General features: G+C 46.3%; 2 protein-coding genes and 1 pseudogene across 2 annotated transcripts; all 3 read right to left on the minus strand.

Annotated features, from left to right (window-relative positions):
• Positions 1-3,516: 3,516 nt before the first annotated feature.
• LOC147098403 (histone H3-like) lies at positions 3,517-4,099 on the minus strand. The gene has a single exon (XM_085969975.1). It carries the CDS (start codon positions 4,072-4,074, stop codon positions 3,517-3,519), a length of 558 nt encoding a protein of 185 aa, XP_085826101.1. The 5' UTR covers positions 4,075-4,099.
• Positions 4,100-5,519: 1,420 nt separating this feature from the next.
• Positions 5,520-5,829, minus strand: LOC147098404 (histone H4-like; annotated as a pseudogene).
• An 875-nt stretch (positions 5,830-6,704) lies between these two features.
• LOC147098405 (histone H1-like) lies at positions 6,705-7,356 on the minus strand. Its single transcript, XM_085970041.1, has one exon. The coding sequence runs from the start codon at positions 7,354-7,356 to the stop codon at positions 6,730-6,732; it is 627 nt and encodes a 208-aa protein (XP_085826167.1). The 3' UTR covers positions 6,705-6,729.
• Positions 7,357-17,579: the final 10,223 nt, after the last annotated feature.

Here is a 17,579-nt window from a genome sequence, read left to right on the forward strand (position 1 = left end):
AAAGGCAACCATTTCTTATGCCTTCTTAACCACCTTATATACTTGGCCTGCTACTTTCAGGGATCTGCAGACATGCATTCCAAGGTCCCTTTGTTTCTCTGCACTGCTCAGTGTCCTACCATTTAACGTGTATTCCCTTTCCTTTTTACCCCTCCCTAAATGCATTACCTCACACTTCTCCGGATTGAATTCCATTTGCCACTGTTCTGCCCACCTGACCAATTTATTGATGTCTTTCTGCAGTCTACAGCTTCTTTCTTCAGTATCAACCACACAGCCGATTTTAGTATCAACTGCATACTTCTTAATCATACCCCCTATATTCAAGACAAGATCGTTGATATATACCACAAAAAGCAAGGGACCTAGTGCTGAGCCCTGCAGTATGACTCCCACACAGTACCAGAGACTGACAGATACAGAATTAATTTAACTCTCACACACAGTATCAGGGACTGACATATACAGAATGAATCCCACACTTTCATACAACACCAGAGACTGACAGATACTGAATTAATCTAACTCTCACATAGAGAATCATAGACTGACAAAGAGAAAATGAATCACACACTAACTCAGAGAATCAGAGACAGACAGGCACATAATGAATCCCACACTCATATACAGTACCAGAAAATGATAGGGACAAAATGAATCCCAATCTGATACAGAGTATTAAAGACTGACTGATACAGAATGAATCTCACTCTCAAACATAATACCAGAGACTGACAGACACAGAATGTACCTCACTGTCACATAGAGTATTTGACACTGAGTAATACAGAATCAATCCACACTGACACAGATTATCAGAGACTGACAGGTACAGATAAATCTCACGCTCACATACTGTGTCAGAGACGGTCAGATACACAGGAATAATCTCACACTCACTTGCATTACCAGATAGTGAGAGACAGAATTAAACTGACACTCACATGCAGTATCAGAGATGACAGATACACAGAATGAATCTCACACTCTGAAACAGTACCAAATAGTGACAGAGACAACATTAATATAACTCACACATACAGTATCAGAGACTGAAAGGTACAGAATAAATCCTAAACCCACATGCCATAGCAGGAACTAACAGATATAGAATAAATCTCAGTCTCACATACAGTATTAGACATTGTCAGAGAAAGAGAATTAATCTCACACTGACACAGCGTATCAGACGGTGACAGACCCAGGATTAATACACACTCGTACATAGTACCAGTAAATGAGACACAGTTAACCCCACATTAAATACTGATTGGTGCAGAATGAATCTCACAGTAACACAGTGCATCAGAGGGCCTGGCAGATACAGAATGAGTACACAATCACAGGCAGTACAATTAATTTGCAGAGAGGTTCATTCCCACACTCACATACAGTAACAGATACTAGCAGAGAATGAAAGAATCTCAAACTAACATCAAGTACCAGAGACCGATAGATGCAGTACGAATCCTACTTTCATAAACTGAGTGAGTAGCATATTCATGCGGAAACCTTCGCTGAAATACAGTACGAGAGACAGACTGATTCAGAGCTAATTCGACACTAATGTACAGTACCAGAGACTAACAGTTACAGAATGAATCTCAGACTCGCACACCGTCCCAGTGACTGACAGATACAGAATGAAACACAGGCTCGCACGTCTCAATGACTAAAAGATGCAGAATTAATCTCAGACTCGCACATCCCAGTGACAGACAGATACAGAATTAATATCAGACACACGTACACTACCAGAGAATGAAATATTCCGAATGAATCCCAACACTGACACATGGTACCAGAGTCTGACGGATACAGATGGAATCCCACACTGACACATGTAACAGAGACTGAGATTGAAAATGATTCCAACAGTTACATAAATAAGCAGAGACTGATACAGAACTATTCACACACACACACAGTACTAGGGACTGGCATTACTGAACCCGCAGACCACCCCGCAAGGCTTGAATATAGAGCACAGGTTGGACATTTAAATTGCAGACCCGTGCAGCAGAAGTGCTTGGGGCCTCTTTAATGGTCTGGGAAATGGAGAATGGGAAGATGATGATTCCTCTGCGCTTACAATGCCGTTTCTGACTGCAGGGGGCGTGCTTGTGACAGAGATTCAATCTGATTGGATACATAAAGCAGCCAATCAGAGAAATGCATAACAATGGCAAATAACGTCACATCAGCAGCCAATCACAACCTTTGCCTTCATCCATCCCTCATTAGCATAGGGCGGTGGGGGCAGCCTATTAAAGCCGGGCACGGAGCAGGATTGCGTTATTTTGTGTCTGAAATCGAGTTTGAGAATGGTTGATGAAAAGAAAACAGTGGCCAAAAAGGGCGCCAAGAAAACCGTCACTAAACAGTCAGCGAAGGGCGGCAAGAAGCGCAGAAAGTCGAGGAAGGAGAGTTACTCCATCTACAAAGTGATGAAGTAAATTCACCCCGACACCGGCATCTTCTCCAAGGCCATGGGCATCATGAACTCGTTTGTGAACGATATTTTCGAGCGCATCACGGGTGAGGCTTCCCGCCTGGCCCATTACAACAAGCGGCGCACCATCAGTTCCCGGGAGATCAGACCGCCGTGCGCCTGCTGCTGCCCGGGGAGCTGGCCAAGCATGCCGTGTCGGAAGGGACAAAGGCGGTGACCAAATACACCAACTCCAAGTAAAACTCCACGCTGTCCTGAAAGAACAAAACCAAAACACAACGGCTCTTTTAAGAGCCACCCACAATCTCTCTGAAAGAGCTACACAATTGCGAGTCCCTTTCGACGCAATTTGCTGTGTTTATTCTCAGTTTACTTGTAATATATTTCCTGATCAAGTGTTTTTCAGAACATTTTTTAGTTCCAGCTGCAGATTTAGTTTGGAATTCTCAGAAGCAGTTTAAGTCCGTTTCGACGTGAATGTCGCTGTTGAATTTCTCTTCCAGTAAAATACAAACACGGTCCCTGCTAGCTCTTTCCCTTTGCTCTCAGACCGGATGAATTAAAAGCTTGTTTTAGGGATGAGACTCGGATTTCAGTCACCTCGTTCTCTGCCGAGACCTTTTTAAAAAAAAATTACATAGCCAGTTGGGAGTCAATCCGTTTGTTAACCCGAGACTTCCTGCAGTGTAGCAGCCCAGAATGATAGTTCGAAGTATATACATCCTGAACCATACAAACATTTCCCCTTTTAATTGGCAGACAGGATCGAACCAGAATTACAACTCTGGTTAATTTTTAAATATTCCAAATAGTAACTAAAACCAACTCTTAATGCGGGGACAGGTGGGAACTTTAAAGGTGAGATTCAGACTTCAGGCACCTCGTTCTCTCTCGGATCTATCCCGGTATGTGGAGTTGGATCAATTTAATATCAGAACTCCCACTTATAGTTTCCGACTCACACTGAGCGAGTTTATTCAATCTCCTGGCAGCTCACTCACATTTCAACCTAAATTAGAAACGCACCCTCAGATATTCACTGACCGCACTTTATAAATTCCCAGTTACAGTAACAGTACAAGACCTGCACGGTGCGTGCAGGGACCTTTTTGCCTTGCGCCGATCGCAGCTCTTTCCTTTGCTGATTTGGTGGCTCTTAAAAGAGCCGTTGTTGTATTTGGTGCTAAAGTTTGGAGCCGGGTAGGGTGAGTTGAGGCGCGCTCCCCGCGGATGCGGCGGGCCAGCTGGATGTCTTTGGGCATGATGGTGACTCGCTTGGCGTGCATGGCGCACAGATTGTTGTCCTCAAAGAGCCCCACCAGGTAAGCCTCGCTGGCCTCCTGCAGGGCCATGACGGCCGAACTCTGGAAGCGCAGGTCGGTCTTGAAGTCCTGAGCAATCTCCCGCACCAAGCGCTGGAAGGGCAGTTTGCTGATCAGCAGCTCGGTGGATTTCTGGTAGCGGCGGATCTCCCTCAGAGCCACAGTACCGGGTCTGTAGCGATGGGGCTTCTTCACTCCGCCCGTGGCTGGAGCGCACTTCCGGGCCGCTTTGGTTGCCAGCTGTTTGCGAGAAACTTTCACTCCGGTCGATTTGCGCGCAGTATGCTTCGTCCTAGCCATTTTCTGAGTTGACCTCAGCACAGTCTGGAACACTGGAACTGTTAATGCGGAGCCTGTTCTGTGTCCGACTTGTTATACTCAGTGAGGGACCGCCCCGAGCACTGATTGGCTGGAGACCGGCGCACAGCTACTTTAAACCCAACTCTAACCAATCAATGAAACGCTGGAAAGCCAGGCCCCGATTGGCTGAGCTGGTATTAATCGCACATTTCAAAAAGCCGGCCAGCTTTAGTGCAGGAAATAACCGTTTTGAAACAAATCGATTTTATTCTGCACGTATTGAAAGGACCATTGCGAGAATCATTTAATGTTTTAAATGTAACTTGCTGGGCTTGGTGCTTTAGGGCCCTTCCCATTGCTCGCACTCTGGGCTGTTGATGCTGACAGGAGCGGGGAAAGGGACCCGCGCCAATCTCCCGCTCTGCCACTCAATTCCTCTCACCTCTCCTCTCCAGCCCATTCAGAATTTCCCTCCCCCGTCCCATTGTGACGTTAGCCGCCGCTTTCAGGGGAGAGGATCAGAATTCAGTCGCTTCTCTCTGTCCCCGTGGAGCCTGTGAGAAGGGCCTTGGCCAATAATCTGTCATTCGGGAACTGTGCAGTGAGCGATCTGATACTCGGCACATTTTAGATTGCTGAATGGAGACTTATTGCCACCGGTTACAGATAAGAGGCTGACAAATTAAACCTGACCGTAGAACAGCGCCAGGAATTACTGACGGTGAACGCAGAATAACAGAACAAAAGGACCGAGATTTTGAAATCGTTCCCTTGAAATTAGACTTTAGATTAATTCGCTTCTTTCCGGCACTGGAATTGGCGGGCTTTTTCTAAAACAAAAAAATTCAAACTATTCGGCTGGTCGACAATTTCAACCAATGACGTGCTTACTTTCTAATCTGTGGCTCTGTGAATGGTTAAGAAATGGGATTGTGAGGCGGATCCCCAATCAGAAATAAGGTCGGGTTAGAGCGGCTCAAACTGCGGTAATTTCAGGTCCCCGAATGATTGAACTGAAATTTCACAATTTCACAAACCCTGTCAGTATCAGTGCCGGACACCACCGTCTGGCTGCAAATAATTCACAAGTTGGACTCTTTTCAGTAACCCATTCAACGGCTTGTGCCCGACCAGCCGGCTAATTATTAAAATTAGAATCATTACAGTATAACTGCACAATGAACAAATGTGTAGACGCGATGTGGCTTTACACCGAGTGGGAATGTTCCGTCTGAGGAAATAACTCTCTCCATAAACCTGGTGCAACCGAAAGCGAAATTCAAAGATTAATGAACACTCCACATATGTTAATATTTCTGACCCCAATCTATTTTTGAGAACAATCTACCCCTGCTCCCGTTCCCAGGTCACTGCTCTCTCTGTGAGCTGGTGGGTGGCTCTGAAAAGAGCCTTTGTGTTGTGTTTGGTTGAAAGAGTCGAGATGTTCAGCCGCCGAATCCATAGAGTGCGGCCCTGCCGTTTGAGAGCGTACACCACATCCATGGCAGTGACCGTCTTGCGCTTGGCGTGCTCAGTGTAGGTGACCGCATCCCTGATCACATTCTCCAGGAAAACCTTCAGCACCCCGCGGGTCTCCTCGTAAATCAAACCCGAGATCCGCTTGACACCGCCACGGCGAGCCAGGCGGCGGATGGCTGGTTTGGTGATGCCCTGGATGTTGTCACGGAGCACTTTACGATGGCGCTTGGCTCCGCCTTTGCCAAGTCCTTTGCCACCTTTACCTCGTCCAGTCATATTGATTGCTCAGTCAAAGTTTCTGCTGAATGAAAAACAAACTGCTTCTTGCTGCTCTTATATACAACCGACTCCGACCTGACTGAGAAAGCGCAGAGTAAGAGAGGAGGGGAGGGGAGGAGACAGAGTGAGAGATTAAACCGAGAGAGCGGGAGGGGAGGAGACAATTTCAAGAGTGACAGACAGAGCAGAGAGCGGCCTCTGATCTTCCAGCTCCACCTCCAGCTTCCTGCAATCGCCATATTCAAACCGTTTATCGACAGTAGAACCGAAACACAGCGCTCCGCACAAACCCTTACAGACTTGGACTTCATATTCAAGGGTTCCCTGAAACCAGAATATTTTAAATAAGGTCCTGTTACAATTAACAATCAGTAATATTCCCGCCTATATACAGTCCCTTCGATCACAAGTCGACCCGTCTCCTTCCATGTCAATCTCAGACCTTATTCCTTCTCCCCACACAGACGGGTTCAGCAGTTTACAAACACCTTATTCGAGGTGATTTGGAGAATCTCATGTGTTGCGGTTTGAGTTGTGACGCGGGGTATCTCTGCCAGTGTCTCCGTCTCACAGACTCTCACCCTGAAACTGTGAACTGAAAATGACCATGAACTGAGCCTGGAGCCGAACACCCCCCCCCCCCCCCCCCCAGTTAGAGTGAGGCGGGCCCGGGACATCCCATTCTCTGTGTTTTATTGCAGACACTGGGGGAGGGGTGGGTGCAGCGAATGTCAGCGAGTCACCAGGGAGCCGGGGTTCATTTGAAAAAATTCCAATCGGGAATCTGAGCGCGGCCCCGGGACATGGATCATTTGATTCCGTGATCAGCTCTTTTTGGAAAGACGTGGGTGGCTCTGAAAAGAGCCTTTGGTTTCACATGTTTACAAGTTGTCCTTTTTACTTTCTTTTGCTCGCTGCTTTCTGAGACTTTGCTGATTTGGGCTTGGCCTTCGGTTTTTCCACCTTCTTGGCTGCCTTCAACTTTCCGCCCGTGGCCTTCTTGGGGCTCTTGGGCTTCTTCACCGCAGCCTTTTTCCCAGACGCCGCTATCGCTGTCTTTTTTGACTTTGATGCCTTCTTGATGATCGTTTTCTTGGCTGCTGGTTTCTTGGCTGGAGATTTCTTGGCTGCTGGTTTCTTGGCTGGAGATTTCTTGGCTGCCGGTTTCTTCACCTTATTTCCCTCTTTGCGCTGCGATTCCTTTTTAACGAGCCTGAAGGAACCCGCGGCGCCCGTGCCCTTTGTCTGCTCCAGGGAGCCGTTTCCCACTTGCCTCTTGATACTTAACCTGATCTGGGAACTTAACTTCAGCACATCCACGCCGTTGGCAGCCAGAGCCTTCTTTATCGCGGCCAGCGATATCCCCTTGCGATCGCTGCCACTCACCACAACCTTGAGGATCTGCTCGCCCAACGTGGGACCGGCTGGCTTGGAGCGGGGAGCCGCCTTCTTCTTCTTGCTGGGAGACTGGGTATGAGCGACGGCGGCAGGTGGAGCCGTTTCGGCGGCTGCAGTCTCAGTCATGTCCGCAACTCTGTAGTAAATCTCTCTGACAGTCAGATCTGGGAGGGAAATGAAACGAGAGGCGGCGGCACAGAGCAACTTAAAGGCAGCGAGCGGACGGGGCGGAGACATCCTGCTGTCAGCTCCCGGCCCCTCCAGCCTCCCTGTGTTTCTATCCCCTAATAACTCTCCGATTCCAATTAAACTCGGGCACTCCACATTCCCAGACTAGCCTCTTTCTGTCTCGAAGACCGGGGTGTTTGCTGTTGAGAAAGTTTCATCAGAATTCAAGGCAGCAATTTCGATTGAAAGCCGTTTCATTGCTGCACTGACCGCGCTCTCTCACCCGATCGCCGACATGTTCTCTGTTTTTTGACTGAAATTTGAAATCAACTAAAACTTCACGTTTAATTCACACTTCAGGGCTGGGCAGGGCGATCCTATGACAGGGAAATCTTTGAATTTTACACAAGAGGGTCTCTGAAATCCGGCGATGAGTGCGGACACACAAACACAGTGACATTAGTCTAACCCGCCCGCCCATTTAACACACTTTCGCTGACACAGTGTTCACTCTGCTCATTCACAGCACAATCTGTTCCCAGATTTACAGTTCACAGGACAGGTTTTCCTCTCCGCTCGGCCTGTGCTGCCGATTCTGGGGATTAGTTGGAGTTTCCCAGCTCAGTCAGTGTTAAACACTCTGAGGCCGGCGCTCCTCACAGTGTCTGTTCCCCAGATTCAGGGGCAGGATCCAATCACAACTCTGCTTGTGTTCAGCCATATCTGGATTGAAGGTATTAAATTGTTCGCAGGCAGGAATATGTTTGATTTATGATCCCACCAACCATCTAGCCTCTGTCCATCTCTCTCTCCGAAACTGAGGAACAGAACTGAGGAGCTGGTGTCCGATTAATTCCATTCTCAACACCCAGAGACAGCAACCAGCGAGAGAGACAGAGAGAGAGACTGTATCAGTCTGAATGTTCGTACTCTGAGCCAGGCGGCCCACGCATTCACTGTTACCTAGATTTAGGGGCAGGAACGTGTCACACTTTGGCTGTGTGGATCCTAGCCTGCTTTTAGATGATAGCATTATTCACAGAAATAGTGAGGCGTTCTGTTCACCACATATGCCTTGAACTCGGTTTCAATAGGCCGAAATCTGAGAGGTTCAGCATCGTTCCAGGTATAACATGCAGGGCTGGGGGATAGTGGGACTGGGGATTGATCCTGTACACAAGGCACAGAGACAGACACAGGGCGTGACAGTCACACAGGCCCGGGATCTTGTCTCGTATCTGTCGGCGACTCAATTCACAATTCACAATTCAAATCGCTTTATTGGCATGATAAGTTACATCTTATGTTGCCAAAGCATCAAAATACATTTATGGTTTAGCACATAAACGCAGTTCTATTCATACAGTGTATAAACAGGTATTTCCCTGAGTGTATAAATATACATTCGCATTGTTTATATATATTATTTTCTTAGTTTACTGGTTGTCCCTCTGTTCATGGCAAGCTGTAACATAGTGTGCCGCCAGTGTTATACAGCTTCTCTCCTCTCCCAGTAGGAATGGGAGTTTTTGGTTGTCATTCAGATTTCTGAAATCAGGGCATATTTGTGAGAATTTTTGGTAGAAATTCTCCCTGATGCCCTGATATTTTCCACAGGCTGTGAGGAAGTGCATCTCTGTCTCCACTACTCCCTGACTGCAGTGAGAGCATATCCTGTCTTCTCTTGGTAGCCTGGTCTGCCTGTGTCTGCCTTTTTCGATCGCTAGGCTATGTTCACTGAGTCTGTACCTTGTCAAGGTTCTTCTCAGTTTGTTATCCTTTACCATGGTCAGGTAATCAGCTATGTTGTATTGTCTGTTTAGGGCCAAGTAGCAATTGAGTTTGCTTTGGGTTTTTGTTGTTTCTGCCCAATATGTCAGATATTTTTCCTTTTGCTTAGCGACGATTGTGTTGGGTCGAATTCTTTGTGTTACCCTGTCACTGTCCTGGGGCTGGTTATTGTTAGTATTGTTAGTAGTTACTTCACTGAGTCCCAGGACTAGTTGACTGAGGGTATTCTTCTTTATGGTCAGCTCTTGGCATTTCAGGGCGTCGTAGTGATAGCATTGGGGATTGCTCATTTGTAGGTGATTCCAAAATTTGGTGGCTCTTTTTTGGATAGTGATTATTAATGGATATTGGCCTAGTTCCGCCCTGCATGCATTGTTTACTGTTTTCCTTTGAGTCCGGAGGATACTTTTACAGAATTCTGCATGTAGGATCTCAATTGGGTGTTTGTCCCATTTTGCGAATTCTTGTTGAGTTAGCGGTCCCCATACTTCACTGCCATAGAGTGCAATTGGTTCAATTACTGATTTGAAAATTTTGAGCCAAATGCTAATTGGGATTTCTATTTGGATTGATTTTTTGATGGCATAGAAAGCCCTTCTTGCTTTCTCTTTCAGTTCATTCACAGGCAGTTTGAAGTTTCCCGTAGAACTGATTTTTAAGCCCAAGTATGTGTAGTTAGTGGTTTGTTCAATTTTGGTTGTTCCTACTGTGAAATTTATTTTGGGTCCCTGATGTTTGGATCTTTGCTGGAACACAAGGACTTTGGTTTTTTGGGGATTTATTGTCAGGGCCCAAGTCTGGCAGTACGACTCCAGCAGGTCCAGGTTTTGCTGCAGCCCCTCTTTAGTAGGTGACAGCAGAACCAGGTCGTCTGCATAGAGGAGGAATTTAACCTTGGATTCATATAGGGTGAGGCCGGGTGCTGTAGATTGTTCAAGTAGTTTTGCCAATCCATTTATGTAAATATTAAAGAGTGTTGGTGAGATTGGCGAACCCTGCATCACCCCCCGCCCCTGTGGGAAGTATTTTGTTTGATTGTCTCCAATTTTAACTGCACATTTGTTGTTTGTATACATTGATTTAATTACATCATATGTTTTCCCTCCTACCCCACTTTCGATAAGTTTCAGGAATAAACCGTCATGCCAGATGGAGTCGAAAGCCTTCTGGAAATCTACAAAGCATGCGTAGATTTTGCTTTTGTTATGGTGAACGTGTTTGTCAATTAGGGTCTGTAGGGTGAAGATATGATCGGATGTTCTATAGTTTGGCAGGAATCCAATTTGGCTTTTACTCAAGACATTGTGCTCCTCAAGGAAGTTTATAAGTCTTTTGTTTATGATGCTACAGAATACCTTCCCCAGGTTACTGTTTACACAGATGCCTCGATAGTTGTTTGGGTCGATTTTGTCCCCACTTTTGTATATGGGCGTTATGAGTCCTTTGTTCCAGATATCAGGGAAATAACCGACACTCAGAACCAAGTTGAAGAGTTTTAGGATAGCCAGTTTCATTTTGTTGTCTGTGTGTTTAATCATCTCGTTTAGTATGCCGTCTGTCCCGCAGGCTTTTCCTGGTCGCAGGTCCTTGAGTTTTTCAAGAAGTTCTTTTTCTGTTATTATGGCGTCCAGCTGGTTTTGGTTATCTTTTATGGCCATTTCTAGCTTTTCCAGTTTTTTGCATATTTGGTGTTGCTCTGGTCTTAGTGTGTTTTTCTGGTATAATTTTTCAAAGTGGTTTACCCATGTGTCCCCATTTTGAATGGCCAAATCGTCGTGTTGTTTTTTGTGTAGTGTTTTCAAGTTTTCCCAGAAACAATTGGAATAAATGGATTCCTCCATGGAGCTGAGTGTATTCTTAATATATTGCTCTTTTTTGGTTCTGAGTGTGTTTCTGTATTGTGTTAGTGTCTGACAGTGGAGACAGGTAGAGACTGATTAAACTCCCCACTCACCAGCAGTTCAGTGTCAGAGATTGACAGAGCCTGTTCCTCTCCATTGTTCCATACAGTATTGGGGAGACAAATCGCTTAAGGGACAGGATTGGAGAGTGTCTCACACTCACTGGCAGCAACTGACGTGTGTCCAGAGTCGCGTTCTCCTCTCCTAATATCTCCTTATCAGTCTCGATGTCAATGTTTCTTTGATAAGGCTCATGAGAAGCTCATTGGGATTATTTATTCCGTTTAATGCGCTATATATATTCAAGTTGTTGTTGTTGTTGCTATATTTAATTTCAGTGTCAGGAAGACAGATCTGAGCATGCGTGATAAACACTTGCCTGCTCCTCCCCCCTCTCCCCGCACAGTGTTTAAACCGACAGGAAGGGCCCATGCGAGCTCCCCTCCCCCAGCTCTGCCAGCGGGGGCCGTTTCCTCTGTGCTCGGCTGATGATCGCTGAACACATCAGGGAGCGGAGATATCACGGGCCCGAGTAAGGGAGCAAACAGCAGCCTCCTCACAGCAGCACATCGCATTGGGACTGTGTCCGCAGATGGGCTTTGAGTCGGGGTATGTTCAGCGGCAGTCGGGGACATTTTGTACGAGACAGCGTGGAGCAGCAACTCGCTCCGGAACGTGGAGTGAGTGGGGGAAGGGAGAGGCCATTCTCGGGCTGTGTTTGTACAGTGTAAGGTAACATAGAAACTAAATCACCTCGCTCTTTCAAATCATTGCTGCTTTCTTCCCCCAAAGCAGGAGTGGATATTCCTGATTCAGATCCAGTCACACGGTGTCTGCTGTTATTGAACAGTGAACAGTGGATCGGAGCCTGAGAGTGAGGATGTGAGGAGTTTCACAAAGTGCATCTATTGCAGGCACCAGGTGAGAAGTGTGAAAGAACACATTTCAAAAATCGGTGATTTTGTTTCGGTGCGTTGAGTTCTCCAAAACCGTGTTGCTGGTGATTGGGAGATACATAGTCGCTCCTTCAGGTACATCAGGATCCGTGCTCTGAGACATTCTGTTAATTACACAGGCCCTCAACTGGGTTTCAATGGAATGATAGAGCCATAATCATAGAGTCATAACGGCACAGAAGGAAGCCATTCGGCCCATCGAGTCTGTGCCATCTCTCTGCAGAGCAATCCAGTCAGTCCCATTCCCCCGCTCTATCCCCGTAGCCCTGCAAGTTTATTTCCCTCAAGTGCCTATCCAGTCTCCCCTTGAAAATATTGAGTGTGTCCGCTCCACCACTTCCGTCGGCAGCGAGTTCCAGGTCCTCAACACCCGCCCCCCCCTCCCCCCCCGCCCCATCTCTTGCCCAAAACCTCAAATCTGTGTCCCCTAGTCCTGGTACCATCAACCAGTGGGAACAGCCTTTACCCGTCTAGCCGATCCAAACCTGTCATAATCCTGTACGCCTCTATCAAATCACCCCTCAACCTCCTTTGCTCTAATGAAAAAAATCCAGCATCTCTAACCTTTGCTTGTAGCTAAGATCCCCAATCCGCAGACCTTTTTGATAAATCTCCTCTGCACCCTCTCAAGGGCTTCACATCCTTCCTAAAGTGTGGTGACCAGAACTGGATGCAATTCTCCAGTTGTGGCCTAACCAGTGCTTTATAATGATTCAGCATAACTTCTCTACATTTGTACTCAATACCTCTATTTATGAAACCCAAGATCCCATATCCTTTGCTAACCACTATCTCAATATGTCCTGCCACCTTCAGGGACCTATGCCCATTAACTCCCAGGTCCCTCTGTCCCTGCACATTCTTTACAATTGTGCCAATACGTGTATATTGCCTCTCCCTGTTTCCTCTGCCCAAATGCATCACCTCACTCTTCTCTGTTTAAATTCCATCTGCCACTTGTCTGTCAATTCTGCCAATCTTTCTATGTCCTCTTGCAGTCGATTGGTATCATCCTCACTCTATGGCACACCCCCAAATGAGGTGTCAATTGCAAATTTGGAAATTCTACTTTGTATTCCAATTTCCAGGTCATTTATAAATATAAAGAATGCAGTGGCCCCAGCACTGACAGTTGGTGAACACTGCTGTCTACCAACCTTCTCTATGAATAACTGCCATTTACCACAACTCGCTGTTTTCTGTCCATAGACTGAAAACAATTGCTGGCACAGACCAGGTACCTGTGGTTATATTTCAGGAAGCCTTGCGGAATTTGATAGGTAGTCCAATGGGACTGGGAGATAAAAACCTGGACTGTGGAAATAAGGTCATCCCATTCATGGTCCAATGCTGGGGTTGGTTTGTGTCTGGATGCTGATAACTTACTATAGAACCGTCCTACACACCTGCTGTGGAGAATCTGGGACCCGATGTATTGCAGTGAGATCAGACCATGACACAATTTGTATCGCAGTTTCCTCTCCCCAGATACTTTACTTTGTTATTATAAACAAACACATTAATTATTCATTTATTTTTATATTCTACCCACAACTGTCCACATTGTATAACTAATTCTGTTCTCATATTATAACTCTCGGAGCAAAATACTTCACTGAGCCAGAATAAACGTGATCTTTCCTCCACACGGAACAGGAGGAGCAGTGCAGGCAGCTCCTTCTCACACACAGTAAGTACATTATCAATCACAGAATGACAGATTGAGATTGAATCACAATCACTTACTGTAACTGAGATTGACTGACAGATACAGATGAAGACCCACACTCAAATACCAGAGATAGACAGTTACTGAGTAAAATCCACACTCCCATACTAGACACAGACAGATAGACAGAAACTGAAGCTCACATAGCAGATACAGACAGGTAGAGAGTGAAATCCACAGTCATTCTCCAGAAACTGACAGGAACAGATAACATCCAATGAGAAGCTGACGGCTGCAGTACAAAATTCCACTCACATACCAGAAACTGACTGGTACTGGTCAAAAAACCCCTCACATAACAATAACTGACAGGTACAGGACAAATTCCCCCTCACACGCCAGAAACTGACAGGTACTGGACAAAAACCCCCACATAACAAAAACTGACAGGTACAGGACAAAATCCCCCTCACATAACAAAAACTGACAGGTACAGTGGAAAATTCATTCACATACCAGAAACTGACAGGTACTGGTCAAAAACTCATGCACATACCAGAAACTGACAGACACAGGACAAATCCCCCTCACATAACAAAAACTGACAGGTACAGTGGAAAATTCACTCACTAACCAGAAACTGACAGGTACTGGACAAAAACCCATGCACATACCAGAAACTGACTGGTACAGGATAAACCCCACTCACATATCAGAAATGGACAGGTATAGTACAAAATCCCACTCAGATACAAGATAATGCAACTACATTACTAAATCTCACCCACATATCAGAAACTGTCAGATACAGAACAAAACCCCAATCATATTGGGGTTTTGTTCTGTATCTGACAGTTTCTGATATGTGGGTGAGATTTAGTGGGTTTCCTCCGGGTGCACGGTGGCATAGTGGTTAGCACTGTTGCCTCACAGCGCCAGAGATCCGGGTTCGAATCCGGCCTCGGGTGACTGTCTGTGTGGAGTTTGCACATTCTCCCCGTGGTTGCGTGGGTTTCCTCCGGGTGCTCCGGTTTCCTCCCACAGTCCAAAGATGTGCGGGTTAGGTTGATTGGCTATGATAAATTGACCCTTAGTGTTAGGGGGATTAAATACGTAGGGATAGGGTGGGGTATGTGTTGGTGTAAGGGTTACGGGGATCGGGTGGGATATGTGTCGGTGCAGGCTCGATGGGCCGAAATGGCCTCTATCTGCACTGTTGTGATTCTGTGAATTCTGTGCTCCGGTTTCCTCCCACAGTCCAAAGATGTGCGGGTTAGGTTGATTGGCCATGATAAAAATTGACCCTTAGTGTTAGGGGGGATTAAATATGTGGGGTTACGGGGTTACAGGGATAGGGCTTGGGTGGGATGGCTGTCGGTGTAGGGACCGGGTGCTAGGGTTTGGATGATCAGCCATGATCTCGTTGAATGGCGGAGCAGGCTCGAAGGGCCGAATGGCCTACTCCTGCTCCTATCTTCTATGTTTCTATATATCAGAAACTGATATTTACAGGGCAAATCCTCCCTCACATTTCAAAATCTGGCAGGTACAGGACAAAACCACACTCGCATATCAGAGGTTGTCAGGAACAGGTCAAAACCACACTCACAGATGAGAAACTGACAGGAAGAGGTCAAAACCCCACTCACGTATCAGAAACTGCCATATACACGACAGAACATCACTCACATACCAGAAACTGACAGGTACAGGACAATATCCCTCTCACAGATCAGAAACTGACAGCTACAGGAAAAAAAAACAATAACATAAAGGAACTGCCATATACAGGACAAAACCCCACTCACGTACCAGAAGCTGACAGGAACAGGACAAAACCCACTCACATACCAGAAACTGACAGGTACAGGACAAAAACCCACTCTCACATACCAGAAACTGACAGGTACAGGGCCAATTCAGACACACATATCAGATACTGACAGGTACAGGACAGAATCCCACACACATTGCAGAAACTGAGAGGCACAGGACAACAACCACACTCACATATCAGAAACTGAGAGATACAGCACAAAACCCACTCACAAACCTGAAACTGACTGGCACAGTACAAAACCCCACTCTCAAACCTGAAAGACAGGTACAGGACAAAACCCGACTCACATGTCAGATACTGACATTTACAGGACAAAGACCGACTCACATGTCAGAAACTGAGAGGTACAGGATGTAACCCCACTCGCATAACCGAAACTGATAGGTACAGGATATAAACACACTCACATACCAGAAACAGACAGGTACATGAGAAAATCCAATTCATATACCAGAAACTGACAGGAACAGGAAAAAACCAAATCCACATAACTGAAACTGACAGGCAAATGCATATCCACACTCATGTAACAGAAACTGACACGTACAGGACAAAACCCCACTCACAGATAAGAAAATGACAGCTATAGTACAAAACCCCACTCACATGACAGAAGCTGACAGGTACAGGGTAAAATTCCTCTCACATACCTGAAGCTAAGAGGTACAGGACAAAACCCCACTCACAGATGAGAAAATGACAGCTATAGCACAAAACCCCACTCACATGACAGAAGTATATTAAGGGCAAGAGGATAACCAGGGAAAGGGTAGGGCCCATTAGGGACCAAAGTGGCAAGCTGTGTGTAGAGCCAGATGAAGTAGGTGGGGTTTTAAATGAATTTTTTGCCTCAGTGTTCACTATGGAGAAAGACGATGTAGATATAGAAGTCGGGCAAGGGGACTGTGACATACTTGAACATATTAGCATCGAGAGGGAGGAGGTACTAGCGGTTTTAGCAGGCCAAAAAGTGGATAAATCCCCAGGCCCGGACGAGATGTATCCCAGGCTGTTGTGTGAGGCAAAGGAGGAGATTGCAGGGGCTCTGACACAAATTTTCAGAACCTCTCTGGCCACAGGGGATGTACCAGAGGACTGGAGAACAGCTAATGTAGTACCATTATTCAAGAAGGGTAGCAGGGATAAACCAGGGAATTACAGGCCAGTGAGCCTAACATCTGTGGTAGGGAAATTATTGGAAAAAATTCTGAGGGACAAAATTAGTCTCCACTTGGAGAGGCAAGGATTAATCGGGGATAGTCAGCATGGCTTTGTCAAGGGTAAATCATGTCTGACCAATCTGATTGAATTTTTCGAGGGGGTGACTAGGTGTGTGGATGAGGGAAATGCTGTGGATGTGGTTTACATGGACTTCAGTAAAGCTTTTGACAAGGTCCCGCATAGGAGACTGGTCAAGAAGGTAAGAGCCCATGGGATCCAGGGGGCCTTGGCGCGTTGGATCCTAAACTGGCTGAGTGGCAGGAGGCAGAGGGTGATGGTCGAAGGTTGCTTTTGTGACTGGAAGCCTGTGTCCAGTGGGGTACCTCAGGGATCGGTGCTGGGTCCCTTGCTGTTTGTGATCTACATTAATGATTTGGATGAGAATGTAAAGGGTATGATCAGTAAGTTCGCGGATGACACGAAAATTGGTGGGGTGGTAAATTGCGAGGAGGAAAGCCTCAGGCTACAGGATGATATTAACGGGTTGGTCAGATGGGCGGAAAAGTGGCAAATGGAATTTAACCCGGAAAAGTGCGAGGTGATGCATTTTGGACGGACAAATAAGGCAAGGGAATACACAATGAGTGGTAGGACCCTAGGAAGTACAGAGGGTCAGAGGGACCTTGGTGTACATGTACATAATTCCCTGAAGGCAGCGGAACAGGTAGATAAGGTGGTTAAAAAGGCTTATGGGATACTTGCCTTCATTAGCAGAGGCATAGAATATAAGAGCAGGGAGGTTATGATGGAGCTGTACAAAACGCTGGTGAGGCCACAGCTGGAGTACTGTGTGCAGTTCTGGT

Source organism: Somniosus microcephalus, chromosome 29 (assembly GCF_052327205.1).
Source record: "Somniosus microcephalus isolate GS21.2 chromosome 29, FLI_Smic_1.0, whole genome shotgun sequence".
Lineage (NCBI taxonomy): Eukaryota > Metazoa > Chordata > Chondrichthyes > Squaliformes > Somniosidae > Somniosus > Somniosus microcephalus.

Coding starts and splice junctions, on each gene's coding strand:
- LOC147098405 (XM_085970041.1), bottom strand. CDS start 7,356: ATGACTGAGACTGCAGCCGCCGAAACGGCTCCACCTGCCGCCGTCGCT.
- LOC147098403 (XM_085969975.1), bottom strand. CDS start 4,074: ATGGCTAGGACGAAGCATACTGCGCGCAAATCGACCGGAGTGAAAGTT.